The 16,073-nt window shown below is 44.0% G+C and overlaps 1 protein-coding gene across 1 annotated transcript in view; it reads right to left on the minus strand.

Moving 5' to 3' along the window:
* Positions 1-441: 441 nt before the first annotated feature.
* LOC117286719 (potassium channel subfamily U member 1-like) overlaps positions 442-16,073 on the minus strand; it is a 30,683-nt gene continuing 15,051 nt past the window's right edge. Inside the window, exons 4-7 of the mRNA XM_033765367.1 lie at positions 13,718-13,857; positions 5,651-5,845; positions 3,548-3,660; positions 442-1,247 (exon numbers count right to left, since the gene is read on the minus strand). Coding sequence (XP_033621258.1) covers positions 1,046-1,247; positions 3,548-3,660; positions 5,651-5,845; positions 13,718-13,857 — 650 coding nt within the window. The 3' untranslated portion in view covers positions 442-1,045. The remainder of the gene's footprint in view (positions 1,248-3,547; positions 3,661-5,650; positions 5,846-13,717; positions 13,858-16,073) is intronic.

Consider the following 16,073-nt stretch of genomic DNA (forward strand, 5'->3'; position numbering starts at 1 on the left):
AAATTCAGATGAAAGTGGATGTGTTTTATTTAGTGACTTGTGTGACATGGTCTTTTTCTTCGTGAAACAGAGATAATGATATGAAATTATTAAAGATGATAATAAGGTGTATTTTAAACATTATACAAAACAACTTTTGAGAAATACATTATATAATTTTCTCTCTCCTCCTTTCCTACCTATGTTGTATTTATAATTTAAGAAGGATTGGCTTACTGATCTCATCATTATAAGATTCACACCAATTGGGAGTGAATTTTCATTTCCTAGTTGTGCTGAACGTTTTATGCTAACAGTGTAATATCTAGGTGAAATGACTTAACTGAAAATGAAATTTATAGAGCAGTAGATTGGAACATGTAATATGGGGGAATGTTTTAAACTGTTCATGCGATCGTATCTGTATTCCTGAGTTAGGGAATTTAAAAGGTTTATCTGTTTCAGTGTACTTGACTTCACCCAGGCATCTATCCGAAGCTCCTCTAATACTTTATATTAAGCACCCACTATATGCCAGACATATACCTATAAACAAACTGCCTTCCAATTCCAGCAGCATCTCTCCATCTGGAGGGCTTCTTTAATGTAGCTCATACTAACCCATTTTCTGCTCAAGGAAAACAAAGCCATGACCTTCCTTTAATGGCATTTATCATATATTTATCACACCAGATCCAGTAGGACAAAGATCTCTTCCAAAACAGTGTGAGCGTGCTGATCAACTTCTAAACTGTGGGCACAAAAATGGCTTGCTTCCATCTGACCTTCCTGGTTCAAAGTCTGTCTCTAGCGATGCTTTTAAGTAGCAGGTTGAGAGTTCATGGAAAACATTGATAGGTCTAGTTTAGCACAGAGTGTGAAGAGCATCCTCCCTTGGAAGTTCCTTCATGTTTTCCTTTCCATTTTCTTTCACTGTTTTTGTCTAGAAGCTTCTGGAGTGGTAGCTTATTACTCTGAGTCAGCACTGCTTCCTGAAATATAGAAACTCAGAAAGTTCTTGGCTTCAGAGACGGATCGGGAAACACCATGACTGTAATGTGCTGTCTTACACGGGGTCACTCGTGGGAGGACACATTGTATCTGGATGCATCTCTGGTGTCAGTGATACTACATTCATAATTTCACACTGAGTTTGGGATGCAGAAACATCATGCTTTTTGTAACAGGCAGTGTTGTAAGGGATAGCACAAAACACAAGGTCTGAGGGCAGCATTGTAAATTCATTGGCTGGCCGGGTGATCACAAACCTGTAAGAAAAGCCAAAGATGAAGATGGGACCCTAGGACTCCAGGCAATGGCCAAAAGACAGACATCATTGTTCTGGGCTGGAAAAGGAAATGCTTCTGTTTTGGTTTGCTTCGTTGGTTTATGATTAATTGTAAAGCTCTGTGGAGCTCTGCAAAAGGAGACTTAAGAGTAGGAATTAGGGGGTTGGCTTTGCTCTCTGCCTCTGACAGCAGTCATCTCTACCTTGGCGTGACCCCTCACCTCTCTGGGCCTCATTATTCCTGTGGTTGCAATGAGAGCAGGCTAAGACTGTGGTTTGGACGAGTTGATCTCTGCTGGCCTATCTGACTCCTGGTCTATCTGCTTTTAATAAGCATTGCACTAATGATTACAATTGGCACAATACTGAACAGTTAACCTAGCATTATTAAACCAGAAACTGACATGCATTCCAGACATTTGCAGTTTGGCTTAGGCCTACCTTCACCTAGCGCTTATACTACCAACTTTCACGAAGAGTGTAGCCTGGCCGATGAAGAAAAGCACTTAAAAAAAAATCAAAATTCTGTTTGAAACTCTGGCAAGCAAGTACTCAATGTCAATGAATCCTAAAGAACAGTTTGAACTTTGACTTGTGTGGAAAGACTTTGTGGAGAAGTAAGGTGATATCAGAAACACAGCAAATCTTCAACAAATGAGAATTTAGCTGAGCAAGAACCAGTGTTCCTATCGGGGCACAGAGGCAGATAACCTTGCCTGACTCATCCTGTGTTTTTGTAGTCACTTTTCTTTCCTAAACAAGGACCCCAGTGCATGAGTGACCTTCCTTCTCAGAACAATCTGCCTGTCCTTATCTTCCCAGTGAGTCCTCTGGAACCCTATAAAGCAGAAGTGCCGTTTCTTTCCTTGTGGCCTTCATAAATATAAGGTGCATATTTTCCCAATTACTATGTTATAGGAGTTTTCTAGAGGTGTTGGTGATGGGGTGGGACTGGGGGATAGAGAGAGAGAGAATGATTGGGAATGAATATGCAAAGCATCAGTCCTCCCCTCCGTCTCTGTGGTGAAGCCCATGAAGCTATGCGAACCGCCCTACCGACTCAGCAGTGCAGTCTACAGACCTCCATGTTTGTTCAGGTCCTTGGAACCCGGGCTACACTTTCCTTCAAATTCTAGTACCACCATCACCTTACTTTCCCAGTGTCTGTGTGGTTTACAACTCCAATATCCAGACACATTTCTATCACTTTCCACTAACCAGTGGTCTTCATTTCCAAACCACTTCCTGGCCCATCTCCATTATTATAATTTCCAGTACTTTCCTGCCTCACAAATCTTAACCTTCAATAAACCACTCTCCCTCCCAGCTTCCCATCACTCCTTCTGTCTCACTCCCTAAGTATATCTTATCTCCTTGTCAACTCCGTCCAGATTTCCAATCCTTTGTTCTTTCACTTTACAGTCTAGCGTTGCTTTACAAATCCACAGTAAGCCTCCTTTCCCCTCCTCTCAGCAGGTCGTTTTAATTTTTACCTGTTCTCATCTTCCTATACTACTTTTCAAGTCTTCTTTCTCAGAAAAAGCTGTGCACTGAGAAATCTTACTGCTAAATAAAAATCCCCATGAGGGCACCTCACACCTAGAGCTGTATCTGCCTGGGCGTCTGTCCTTTCCCCCTTTTCTACTTGAGCAGAGAAGTTGTTTCTCATTTTTTCCTTCTACTTAAGACCGCTCCACATTAAGTAACGGGGCTTCTTTCTCCTGGAATGGATTTCATCAATCTTTTTATTATTTAAAATTCCTCCTCTACTGATTGCTGTCCATCCTCACAGTGAGGAGGATCTTGGCTTGGACCCATACAACTGTTGATTCCACACATATTTCCTCTATCTTCACAGCTGCTGGAAGAATGATCTTCCTTTAATACAACAGAAATCTGAACAGAGTGCTTTCATGATTTCTGAGTAAACACTAGAGTGGCTAGAAAGAAGCACTCAGTAGATATCTAAACAGCAGCAACACATGTAAAACTTTCTAATGTGGGCAGTGACTCTCACTCTTATTTAAACCTGGCCCAATTTTCACTGTGAGCAAAAACTTCACTCTCCTTATAAGACCAATATTAATTGGACCCTAACTGATCAAGTTCTGGTTGATTCTAACCTTTCTTTCCTATTCTTACACACCATTAACTATTTCCCCTGTATCCTTCCATGCTGCCGGAGACTCTGAGCACTGGATTTCACTTTCACATTGAAGAAACAGATCTGGCTCTTATTCCGGGGTGCGTCGCTGACACCTTGCAGACTAAAATACTCCCCTTTTGTGCTCTGGGTTACGCTCCTCATCATCAATCATGCGGTACAGGCCAACGCACAGGATTCCAAAAATATCTAACGAGCCACAGAATAGTTGTCCAAAGGTGTTTCTTGGCTGGGGAGAGAAAAGAAAAAAAAAGTATGTCTGCTGGGTATTTTAATTAAGCCATAATGAGCACTTATTTGAGTTTCATTTTCCATTCTTTGCAGAAATGTGGAAGACCTGAAAGGCATTTCCTAGTGTATATCTGCTTGGCCAGGTCAAATGGCTAGGTAACTATGTCAGTGTATGATTGGTCTGGAAACTCTATTCTCAGTGCTTGTTTTAATCGTTCTGGTTCTTTCAGGAGCCTCTGGTAGGCATGGTGGGGCATATACTTTTTCTTATTACTATTGGTGCTTTGGTAGCCATTATGAAAAAGCAACGGGCAATTGATTGGAAAATTCAGTTTTTGAAGTTCATAATGAGAAGTCACATAGTTTAAGAAAGGTCAAAGAAGAGAAGTCTCTTCAGTTTTGTGACTTCCAAGGGACAGAGAAAAGTGAGGACAGGATACCCATGGAGGGAGGGAAGGACAGTGAAGTCCGTTTGTTGTTGCCTCTGATACCAACAGGTGGCCTCCGGCAAAAGTTTTCTGGACTTAAAATCACTCACACCCCAACTCTGGGTGAAGAACCCAAGACCACAGAAACCCAAGGGACCACATCATACTGTAGAGCCTTTGCCATGTTGTTCGCACTGGGAATCAAATGCCCAGAAGCCAGGACCCATCCTCTTTGGCAGCAAATGTCAAGACTCATAGGCGGAGGCCTAGAGGAGCATGCGCCTTATGAAGGGGCTTCTACTGATGTCCTCCAACAACTCTCCTCGTCAAGTCTGCCCCTAGCAATGACACTTGACAGATGGATGATGCAGTGATGATCAAAAATAAACTAAAAGGTATCCCACTGATAGGTAGATTACTCATGTCCTAGCTATACTCTACTCTGATACTACTCTACTTCCAGATGCCCCACTAGGATTTGCCAGAGTTTTTATTTTCCCTTTTGTTATATTTTACTATCCATCAGCTCTTCAGGCTAAGAACTTTCAAAAACATCCTACTGTTCAACACAGTGAGATTCTCTGGTCAAATCACAGAGTTCTGCCTGCCTCAGCTAATCTGATTAGATGTCTTCAGCATTTCAGGTATAGATAGTGAGAGCAGGCGGCCCTGCGTCAGATTGACTCCAAGGGTTACCTGCCCTGACCCTGCAGCCAGCGTGGTGGCCTAAGCTCAGCCCTTGCTTCTGTGGTCTCAGATTGTTGATCTGTTAAATGGGGATAAATAATGACTACTAGAAAAACTTTGAGAGAGATTTAGTGAAAAATAAAGGAGTGAGGCACAGAGGAAATATTCACTAAGGATTAACTATTATGATTATTAGTAGTGCCCTTGTTAAAATACAAAGTTATCAGTTATCTTGGTTCATTTTATGCTGATACATCAAGATACCTGAAATTGCATAATCCATGAAGAATCAAGATATATTTCTTAAAATTTGAGAGAATGGGAAGCCCAAAGTCAAGAGATCTGCGTCCAGCAGTGGCTTTCCTGCTGTGTCATTTTATGGCATAAGGTAGAAAGGCAAGACAGCCCACTTTTGAACCAAAAGAAGGGAGACAGATTCATTCTTTTATCAGAAACCCGCTGTCATTGTCATCAATCCATTTCTCCAATAATGCCAGTTATCCATCATGACTTCATAAGGTAATTACTTACTAACAGCGTCGCCCCTTAATACTGTTGCATTAGAGGTTAAATTTCTAAAACATGAACTTGGAGAAGAAACATCCAAATCAAAACATCAGGCCTCTCAGAGATTGGGACTATTTAGATGAAAGGTGGATAACAGAAAAATTGTTTTGTCACCTGAGAGTGTTGCAGAAATAAACATAAACTGTGAAAATGTACTATGAATTCTAAAATAATGTATGAATACAAGATTGCAATAATTTCACTGTCATTACCATTGTTATTATTTCTGTACAGTAAGTCATCTATGAAAGCAACCAATCTGGACTGTTTTCAGAAAAAAAGCTATTATGATAAGAATAGACTCACTTTAATGTCTGATAAAATGGTTTGATTTAAGGAGAGCAGCCCTAGCTTACACCGCGTTCTTCCAGACAGGAATGTAGAGCAGCTGTCAGAAGTCCCACAGAACTTCTCTTTATCCAAATGCTGTTCTAGCTGAGAGCTTATCCCTCCTGTCACCAGCATCTGCAGTAATTCCAGGACCCGGTAATTGTAGAAGGCCTGGAAGACAAAGACAAGCAAGCCAGGTGCAAAGTCAGGAAAGCCGACCTGTGCATGGTGGAAGTACTCTGACGTAGAGCCTTTGAGGGCACCCTGTGGAAGGTGGACCCAAAGTACAGAGTGCTGGCTCACATTGTCACTGTGAAAACCCACTGCAAGCTGGCAACTGGAGTGGGGTGCTGGGTTAGGGTAAGGAGGAAACAACTGGCTCTCGTCTCTAGTTCCTGTTCCCTAGGGACACACCCCCCTGAAGGAGGAGAGAGTGGGTAATGATGCCGCCACCAAGAATTGTCGTCTGCCAGGTGTGGTGGCACATGACTGTAATCCCAGCACTAGGGAGGGAGGGAGGGAGGGAGGCTGAGGCAGGAGGATCGCTGTGAGTTCCAGACCAGCCTGGGCTACATGGTGAGTTCCAGGTCAGTCTCAACTACATAGTGAGACCCTGTTTCAAAAAACCCCCCAAAAAAAGAAAAGAAAAGAATCATCATCTTTTGCAGGTGACCAGAGAATGACGTTAGACAACAGACATGAATTTCCTGTAGATTTTCTCCTAGGAACCACTGATATTCTTGTTGTCTACGCTTCAATTTTTTGGCTGTAAATTTACTTATATTCCTTTGGATTCTGACCTACTTAAGGGCAGATATTGGCTTAGGTCTTATTGATATTTGGACATCCCATAGCTATTATTGTATATTTCAGGAATTATAGGTGCAGAACAAATAGATAAATGAGATTTTGGCATTCTTGACATTGAAATTAAACTAGATGGTTGTGTGCGGGCCAACTTACTCTGAAACAGACTTGAATGTGAATAATCCTAAATATTTTCATGAATTCTTTCTTCAGAGTTCTTACCACAATTAGTGTAAACCAGGCATTAACATACATGTAAATACCATTACAATGTATTACCTGGTGGTTTTTTCTAAATCTGTTATATATATATATGTAATTTAAAAATTTTTCTTTTTCTTAATTGGACTTTTAGTTCAGTAGAAAAGAGAATATATGATCTTATATAATATCCATCATAAAATCAATAATTTTGTTTTCATAATGAATAATGTTAGTGGGCTGGTTATTTAGATCAGCGGCACAGCACCTGCCTGGTAAGCATGAGGTCCTGAGTTTGATCCTTGGTATCAAAAAATAAAAAATTAAAAGAAAATAATATTAGTTTTCTAGAATTTTTACCATTTATTTTCTCTACTCCTAAATTTAGAGACATGTCTTCTGAAGCCTGCATGATTATTGCTATTATTTGAGGTGGACTCTCGTTATGTTGCTCAGCTGGCCTTGAACTGCTGGGTTCATGAGATTCTTTCGCCTCAGCCTTCTGAATGCTGGCATTATCAGTACTGCAGCTTCCCGCCTGGCTGACACCTGGATTATTAAAAGGAACTTTTACTAGTTTTTCTGAATCAGCTTTCTTCTCGTTTGTAATTCACTGTTCACAGTGCTTCCAGAATAACAAATCGGATCATCCTATCTACATCCTCAAACCTTAGTGTACAATTCAGCTATGAAAATGAGCTCGTAGCACTTTACTAAGGTCTTCAAAGCTGTCATGATTGAACACGCCCTCCATTTCCTGGCCGATCTCTGTGAACTGCCCCCAGCAGTGTGCATGGTCAGGCTGCAGCTGCCTGGGCTTTACTTTTTCTCCTCTGTACCCTGGAACACCTGGATCATCCTTCCTCAGCCAGCACCTCTTGGCAGAATGATGTTCTTCTATTCATGGTCCTGTGACCAATGGCTTTTATTCTAGTTTATTTCTCTGTATTTTATAGGAAAGGGTTTGGGTTTGCATAAAACGTGCCTGTGGTTGAATCTTGGACTATTACATCCTCGCCAAATACATGGTGATTTTGCTTTTCTCAGAAACAGTTTTATAATCTGGAAAGTTGATACAGAATAGCCATGACTTTCAAGATTTAATGAGGTTCGCTGCAGCGTTACTGGTTCTGATTCCCTTCATCATCAGTACTCATGTAGCTGGACCATCTGGACTTAAATGAAGGAGTGCAGATTTCGGGGATGACCGATCTCATGGATCAGAACTTCTGGATGAGTGGGCCGAACTCATGGATCAGTGGAAGCCAGACTTTAAGAAGCACTCCTGGTGGATCAGACACCAGGCCTTTCTTTCCTCAGAACAGGAAGTGCAAAGGCTCCTAAAATCCCGTGCTGTTTCCCAGGATGGAGTCCCTCTACCTCACACTATGTCCTCGGTGCTTCACACAAGGCAGGTGTTTGTAAGCTGCAAGAAAACTACTTGTAAAATGTGGAGGCGATGGATAAATTAACCTAAAAAATAACATGTTATATGGCTTAAGAAAAATTAATATAACTTTTATGATATTTTTCAGATTAAAAGATGACTTCTTCCTACTCTCCGGATGGGAGGAGATATCTGCTTGCATTTCTGCTTTGTTTTAATTCCATTCTCACCCAGAAGAGTATTTATGGAATCAGCCCCCTGACATCAGGAGGGAGTGGAGGACATAAATCCAGGTTTGAGACACAATTCATTTAAGTACATGTGGCCAAAATGTAGGGTGATCAAACAGAATACTGTTAGGATAATTCCCCACTGATTAAAGAAACAGTATAAATTCTAAGGTTATCCTGCTGTTGATGGCTCTAGGGAAACATGTGCTTTATGTATTTAACAGGGAAGCTTAGCTTTTGAATGTATAATTTCTTCAGTTTTGACATTAAAAGGATTGTGATTCTCTATTGGCTAAAATAATGGGTTTTATCAATTACCCTTATTCTGTGAGTTCATCTCTTTTTTTTTTTTTGGTACGGGGGATCGAACTCAGGCCCTTGAGCTTGCAAGCCAGGCAGTGGGACCACTGAGCCGAATCCCCAGCCCTTGTCTCCTTATTCTTATTTGGTGTTTTTTCACATTGACCTTTCTCAGCCTCCATTTCGTTCTTCCTTTTTACACTTGTTTTCTTCCCTTCCCTCTCCTCTGCTCCCTTTTTGCTCTTTCCATTTTCTTTCTTTCTCCTTCTCAAGAAAATCTGCATGTTGAAGTGCACTTGAAATATCTTTTTGGCTTCTAAACTTGGACAGTGTTTCTAATATAAAACTATTTGCTCAAATTTGGGCGTTCTTGTTACAAAGTGTTACATCCATAGTGTTTACTCACTTAGTTACAATGAAGCATAGGTATGTCTCATAGTCTAGAATACGGGCTAATAATATGGACACTAACATCTTTCTCACTTGCATCTTTTTATTCTGAGAATCGCCAAAGGTTGTTAGATCCAAACATCCTCTGAGAGATACATCCGGTTCATCAGAGTGAAGCAACATGTAGGAAAACTAACTTGGCAGCCGAAGGACCTTGAGAATGTCATGGAACCTGTGTGAGCCTGTTTCCTTATAAGTGGAAATGCTCCTTAAGTCCATATGTATTTCTGATACTCTTCTGTTGTAAAGCCATACAGAAGTCTTCCATAGGGATCTGAACATCTTGCCATATTTTGATGTCTGTAGCATTAAACTGATGGAGGATTAGAAGTAAATCTGAATTGTATTTCATAGGCATATTTCTCCAGCTGGGGCAGGAGATTAGCTAGTATCCTGGGGGCTATTTGAAACTATTCTAATTTCAAATGTATCAGTTGGAGATGTGAAGGGAAAACCCATTAAATTATTTTGGGAAAATATCATACATCTATCAGAGGATAGAATTTTTTAAATTGCTTGAACATACAGAAAAAAGAACTCAGTATCTCTAACTGGTGACGAGTGCACAGCATGCTGTTATAGGCTTTCCTGTCTCCTTGGGGCTTGTACATTTGTTCTCCTTAGAGTTTACCAGGGGCAACTGGAAGGGAAAGGATGGGAAATATTGTGAGGTTTCTTGAGTGCACATGGGAGGGAAGAGCGCCCTTGAATGGCATGTGGGAAATACTACTTCACCACGACCGAAACCAAGACTGGTGCTCACAGCTTGTCACAGAAACTGCAGAAGTGTGAGTCCCCTTGTCCTGAGAGAGTCTATTCTAAAGAGAGTCTGCTTTTAGTCTTGTTCTTTTGATAGTGTGGGCACCAGGGGAAACACAGAGTGTGAGCCTAATTCTAACTATTGGCTGGGCAACAGTGGGGACAGATCTCTTCCTGGAGTGTAAGCTGAGCAGCAGGCTGCCAGAGTGGAATCCAGAAGAAGCTCCCTGGGGTGGGAAGTCACAGGCTGAAAGGATCGCACAGAATGGGCAGCATGCTGACTCCTGCCTCCCTCACAGGACTTGAGACAGGAATTGGGAAACCAGTCTTGGAACTGAGGGGAACGTTTTACTTATCTCTGATAAGAGTATGTTCCAATTTCTAGAGAGTGGTTTCCCAAAATCTTAACAGCAGAAATCTTTTTGCAAGTGAAATCTTATATAGCTGTCTCAGATGTCACACAGATAAAAGTGGTGTTGATTAATAGAAGAGCAGCACACGGGGAGATTCCTTGTCTCCTTTCTGCCTATCTCCTGAGCAACACCTGAACAGTCAGAGAGATGAATCCCTGTAAGCAAAATCTGCAAGTCACTGCTCAAAGATCCTAACAACCCCAGAACTTGATTTCCGGAGTGGCAGTGGATTATGGTAGTGAGATCTGTCTCTAGATTCACAATTTGGGTCTCAGAACTAACTGGTTATTGGTGTGGCCTTTGGCAGATTATTTACCCCTGCAAGCCTCAGGGTCAATTGGGTTGACGGGAGAAATACTCAGATAGGAGATGCTCTAGTAAATATGTCAAGAAGCAGAGCGTTTGACAGCGTATTCTGGAGCCGCCTCAGGGAGTCCAAATGTGTGGAGTAGAGGATGATTGAATGTTCTCTTCCTCCCTGCAGCTATTTCCATGTGACCAGGCAGCATAGGCAGGGGGGCAGCCGGAATCAAAGGGAACCCAGAAAAGAGGAGACAGTGGAAGTCGAGGCCCAGGATCCACTGCCGCTTGACCCTTGGATTCTCTTTCTGTATGCACGGTGGGCCCCCACCCCGGAAGTCCCACTAGGCCCTGGGAAAGGAAAGAGGAATAAGCAGCACCCATGGTGATCGCCAGTGGCCTGGATCAGCTCACCCTTTCAGCACTGTTACAGTGTATTCATTTTCCTACGCCACACATCACTAGAAAGTCAATAGCTAGCATAGAAGGCTGTAATGTAGATATTTAGATGCTTAAGATCTAATCTAGCCTCTTTAACTTAAGTGGTGTTTCTGTCCTTGAGGCTTCATTGACCTCCTTATATCCAGCTGAACAAGGCCAGTCCTAACTTAAGTGCTTACCAGGGGCTTTTAGAAGCTAGCTGATGGCCCAATCTGGCTTGTGCCCTCATGTGACAGGGGACAACAGGGCATACAGGACACACTTATTTGACTTTGTCTCTCCCCCTTCGATTTCACCATGAGGTCTTAGAATAAACTTCTTGAGATGTCATGCCACTTGTTTTGTTTCCCAGGAAAATATCAGCCTCTTTCACTGAGTAAAAGCTGGTCACACAGTGTGAGAGGGTGACCTTGGAGGGAGTGGCACTCCTCAGATGGTACACGGCCAATGAGACCCTCCTGTCATGAGTGATGGCCAACATCTCTGGGCCCAGTGCCAACACGTGATCCAAGACTCCTAATCACCAAGTTGTGTTTCCAACTCCATCTCCACATGGTGTCTTCATTTGTCTTTATCTCTGTTTCTTCAGGTCTTCATCTATCCTGCTATTGTGGCCTCGATGTGTTCTCCAAACAGCATGTCTGGGAAACGTAATCCCCACTGCAGCAGTGTTGAGATGTGGGCATGAAGGGTGAGACAGGTTCTAAGCGCTCGGCCCACATGAGAGATGAGCTGTTACCTCGGGCCTGGGTTAGTTGTCACAGCAATGGGTGCCTGATGAAAAGGCAGAGTCTGGGGCTAGGGATTTCGCTCAGTGGTTCCGCCGTGTGCCTCCCAAGCACAAGGACCCAAGTTCGATCCCTGGTACCCTCCCAGAAAAAGGATGAGTGTGGTCTCCTGCCCTCTGTGTCATGCACATGCTCTTTGCTTTCTCAGTTTCCATCCTGGGATGACACAGGAAGGTACCCACCTCTGACTTGCAGCCTCTAGAGCTATGAGCCAAATTAACTTCTACGGTCTATAAATGACCCAGTCTCGGGTCTTTTGTCATAGCAATACAAAATGGGCTGGGACACCATCCTTCTGATGGACTCTAAATAGAATCTGTGGCTTTGTTCCTGCCTGTGTGGACCTGTGGGGCAGTGGAGTTTAATTAAGTCTCACGTTTAATTTAAGGCATGAAGCCACCTGCTACCGAAGAGTCTCTGAAGAGAACTGGGAGCTTAAACCCATCTGAAATGTCTCCTGAAGACAGGTCAAGTTCATCGAAAGTCACCTTCTGCCTGGCACTCCAGTCATTAATTCAAGGCAAGCTAATGGATGTGTCAGTGACAGACAGTGATAGGATACTCTGTCTGACAGAGCCACCTTCTTAGAAAAGCAACCTGACTTGACTCCCTTCAATGCAGTCCCCTCTGGCTCAGGCGAGGCTGAATGCTGCGTAACTCTTTACGGACCTGTAGTCTCTTAGCTTGTTCAATATGTTCTCTCCTACTATGGCAGCATCTTCTGTCTGAGAGCTCAGGGGGGTTTATGAGCCCCCCACTGTGGTTCAGAGAGGTCGAGCCACATAATCCCCTCCATATAAATGGCCTCACTGCCGTGAGAGGGGTGCATACACCCCATCCACACTCTCCTGAATGTGGAAATTGAGCCTTTGAGGACCAACCCTACACAACTCAGGAATGATGCCTCTTCTATGTGGACTCCACGACACCACACATTGATCAAGCTGTGCCCAAAATGCTGTGCCTGTGATCATCTGCAGGTTGATGTTCAACCTTTTCATAACTCTTTCTTTGCAAAATCCTAGTAGGAAGGATCTATGAGGCAGTAGTCTTTGTAGATTCCCTTATTGGAGTCCTTGCAGTCACAAGTGGCTGTACCCAGATTCTGTGGGTTTCAAGGTCCAGTTTCTCCTACACCTGTGGAGTGCTCCCACCTCACAGATCTGCCTGGAGCATTAACTCTTTCCCTGAACCCTCCTCTCCTCCAGAGCTTGGCAAAGATGCTGACTTCCCAAAGTTCTACTTTCTCTGGCCTCCTACTGATACCTGCCACTCCTTCCCCAAAGCCTACATTTCCCGGTGTCCCTTACCTCTTCTTAGCCCTTCTGTCTGACATCTTTCTATGTTACTGATCTGGCATATGTCAGTCTCCTCCAAGAGTGCAAAGCTCCACAGGGATGGAAGCTTCTGTTAGCCTCACCGCTGCTGTGTCCCTCACAGGGCTGTGTAGCTTTGCTGGATGGGGAGTGGATTCCATTCGGGGGAATCCATAGTGGATGCAAGAGATCTGCTTGGCACCAAAGAAGTGCAGAGGCCTGGGCAGTCACTGTGGACTTAACACACATCCCAGGAGGAGGGCAATATGGATGAGGGCTTGATTTGTCTCTGAGCAAAACCACTGAAGCTCAAGGCTCTTTCCTTGAAGCCCCTAGTCACTTTAGGGCTGCTTTGTTCGTGAGATGTTGGGAGGAGATTCTAGAGAGAAGAGAAATCAGGATCTGAATCTGCTAGGCCAGCACCATCCATCCCTCCTGCCAAGAGATTCATGTTTGTAGTCTTAATAATGTGAGTGTTTCATTTCTCTTCTCAAGTGATTGTAAGAAAAAGTGAAATCGCATATGGGAACAAGATATTTTTGAAAATCAAGAGAGTTGGAATTGTGAGCTTTCATCTACTTGGCCCAACCTTCCCACTCACCTCTACACAGGGGCGTGGATTTAGGGGCTCCTTGACTTAGCTGCACTTACTGTGGCCAGGAGGGAATCCAGGAAGTTGCCAGAAAAGACGGCACCTGTGCAAAAGGAAGTGCTGAGATGCAGGTTCAGCCCAGTCAGACTCCTTTCCAGTCCACCAAGTTGCTCAATAAAGTGGATGTTGGAAGGATTCTCTGTGAGACAAAAGAGAAAAAAGAAATGCAGGCAGGAAAGAAGACAGGAGTTGCTATGGGGAGCAGGACCAGGTGACCATTGAGAGAGACTGGGGCCTGCTTTGGAGCCTCTGTGGGAAGTCCCCTCCTTCATACGTTTTCTTTTTTTCCCTTTCCAAGTATATCATTCCCCTAAAGACAACATGCTCCTCTTGAGCACAGTCATCCCCAAATGGATGTGCTTTTTAGCATAACTCAGTTTCTCCAGGCAAGTGTTCTGAAGGCCACACTTGTAGAGTTCTAACTTTTAAACTAGAACATGCAGGGAAGAAAGAGAGGGAGTGGGGTGACTCAACAGTTACACTAGGACAATAAGCATAAATGAGGAACATATGGTTACTTTGTTAGTCCTTTCCCGTAATGCTATGCCACAGATGACTTGGTATTGACTTAGGTTCCTAGAGTCAGTTGGACCCAGACTGAGGTGAAGTCGTATCTCTCTAAATTCACTGTGCAGTCTTAACTGACTCAGTAGGTGTAGGGTGGGTTTAACAGCGGACAGTCAGGGAAGCACCCAGTGCAGTGAAGGTCGGATGCTGCTGAAGATGCTGGCTTGGGAACCATGCTTTGAGTAGCCTGAGATTAGAGATTCATTCTAATTGGAGCCAGTACAGCAGAAGCCAGAGGAACCACTAGCACGCGCACACACACGCACACACCCGGGCTCTGTTCATATCTTGCTGTGTCTCCTGAATCAGCAGCCTCAGATGTCCCAGACATTTTCCTGCAGGCCCTGTACATTCTGCACCAAAGTGCTGGCAGTCAGGTTTGCAGCTCCATCTCAGTATGGCCCCTCACAGCCGGAAATGGAGCAAGCTATAGGTGACTTGTTAGGTTAATTGGACAAGGGCTGCCTGGTGCCAGAAGGCCGTTAGCTGAACAAAGCCCGTGAGTCCCTGGAGAGCGACCAGATGCACATCCGGCGGGGGAAGCCGGGCCATCTCCTAAGCACTCTAATTTATAGTCCTCCTCTAATTCACAAACTTAATGTATTACTACCTTGGGAGTTAGAGATAGTTTGAAAGGAGGGAAAAGACATATAAATAAAATTTGCTGTTGATAGCTTCGAGGGGTAACAAAAAGGCTAGGAGGTACCAGTAAATATCCCAGGATCTGAGATGCTCAGAGCTGATTTTTTATTCTTTCCGAATTTGGGGATTGAACCCAGGGCTTGTGCACTGAGTTTACCTCCAGATCTTTATTTCTTTCTTTCTTTTTGAGGCAGGGTCTCTCTAAGTCTTTAAGTTGCTAAACTTGGTGATCCTCCTGCCTCAGTCTCATCGAGTGCTGGGATTGCAGGCTGGAGCCTCTGTGCCTGGCTTCCGAGCTGATGGTGAAAATTCCTGGCTCCAGTGTGTGGGTGACCAGAAGTTTCTCACTGCTGCACTGTCATCCCCAGCTCCCATAGGAGGTGGAGGCTAATCCCTTTCCAGCTCTCCCTGCTTCGTTACTAGGACTAGAAGATCTGTTCATCTAGTTTGGTATAAGTCCCACCCGGCACAGGTGTTCTGTGAGAGACTGCTTGGGCCTGCATAAGAAGGCTGCCCTCAACCTTAGCCTTTGCCTCAGTGGAAAAATCCCACTAGACTACATACGTGACCTTTGGCAGGTCTAGCCCCTGGGCAAAACAGGAAATCTTACAGAAAAAATAGCCCTTTGTGCTAACCACAGGGTCACCGGATCTGGAGCAGGAAGCAGGTGGTATTTTCCCCGTCCTACTTGCCCCTAGGGATTGTGCACTTACCCCTCCCCACATTTGGTAAAATACTGATTGCTGTATGGTTAAATGCTTGAATGACTCATGTGATTGGTAGAGGATTTGCTTGAGCTGTCCAATAAGCTTGCTGAACCCTCCCCCTGGGATAACAGTATATAATCGTTTTGCTGAGCCAATAAAGCGCCTTTGATCAGAAACCAGACTTGGGCCGTGTACTCTAACTTCTTAAAGATTTCCTCCACAGACATTCAAGATCGGATCGGCCTCTGATGACCCACGAATAAGAGGCGGCTCTCACCTCCTATTCCCCGCGGGACGGGGTCCCCCCAGAGAGCCGCAACTGGCGCCCAACGTGGTTTACAGAGGTTACCGACTCCCGATCGGACGGCAGAGAGACGACGAGTCCGGAGCCCGCCCGTCAGACACCAGGTAAGCCCCATCCGGGTGGTGCAGGGTTGGG

The sequence above is a fragment of the Fukomys damarensis genome, unplaced genomic scaffold (assembly GCF_012274545.1).
Source record: "Fukomys damarensis isolate Sample0158 unplaced genomic scaffold, DMR_v1.0_HiC HiC_scaffold_18, whole genome shotgun sequence".
In the NCBI taxonomy this organism is placed as follows: Eukaryota; Metazoa; Chordata; class Mammalia; order Rodentia; family Bathyergidae; genus Fukomys; species Fukomys damarensis.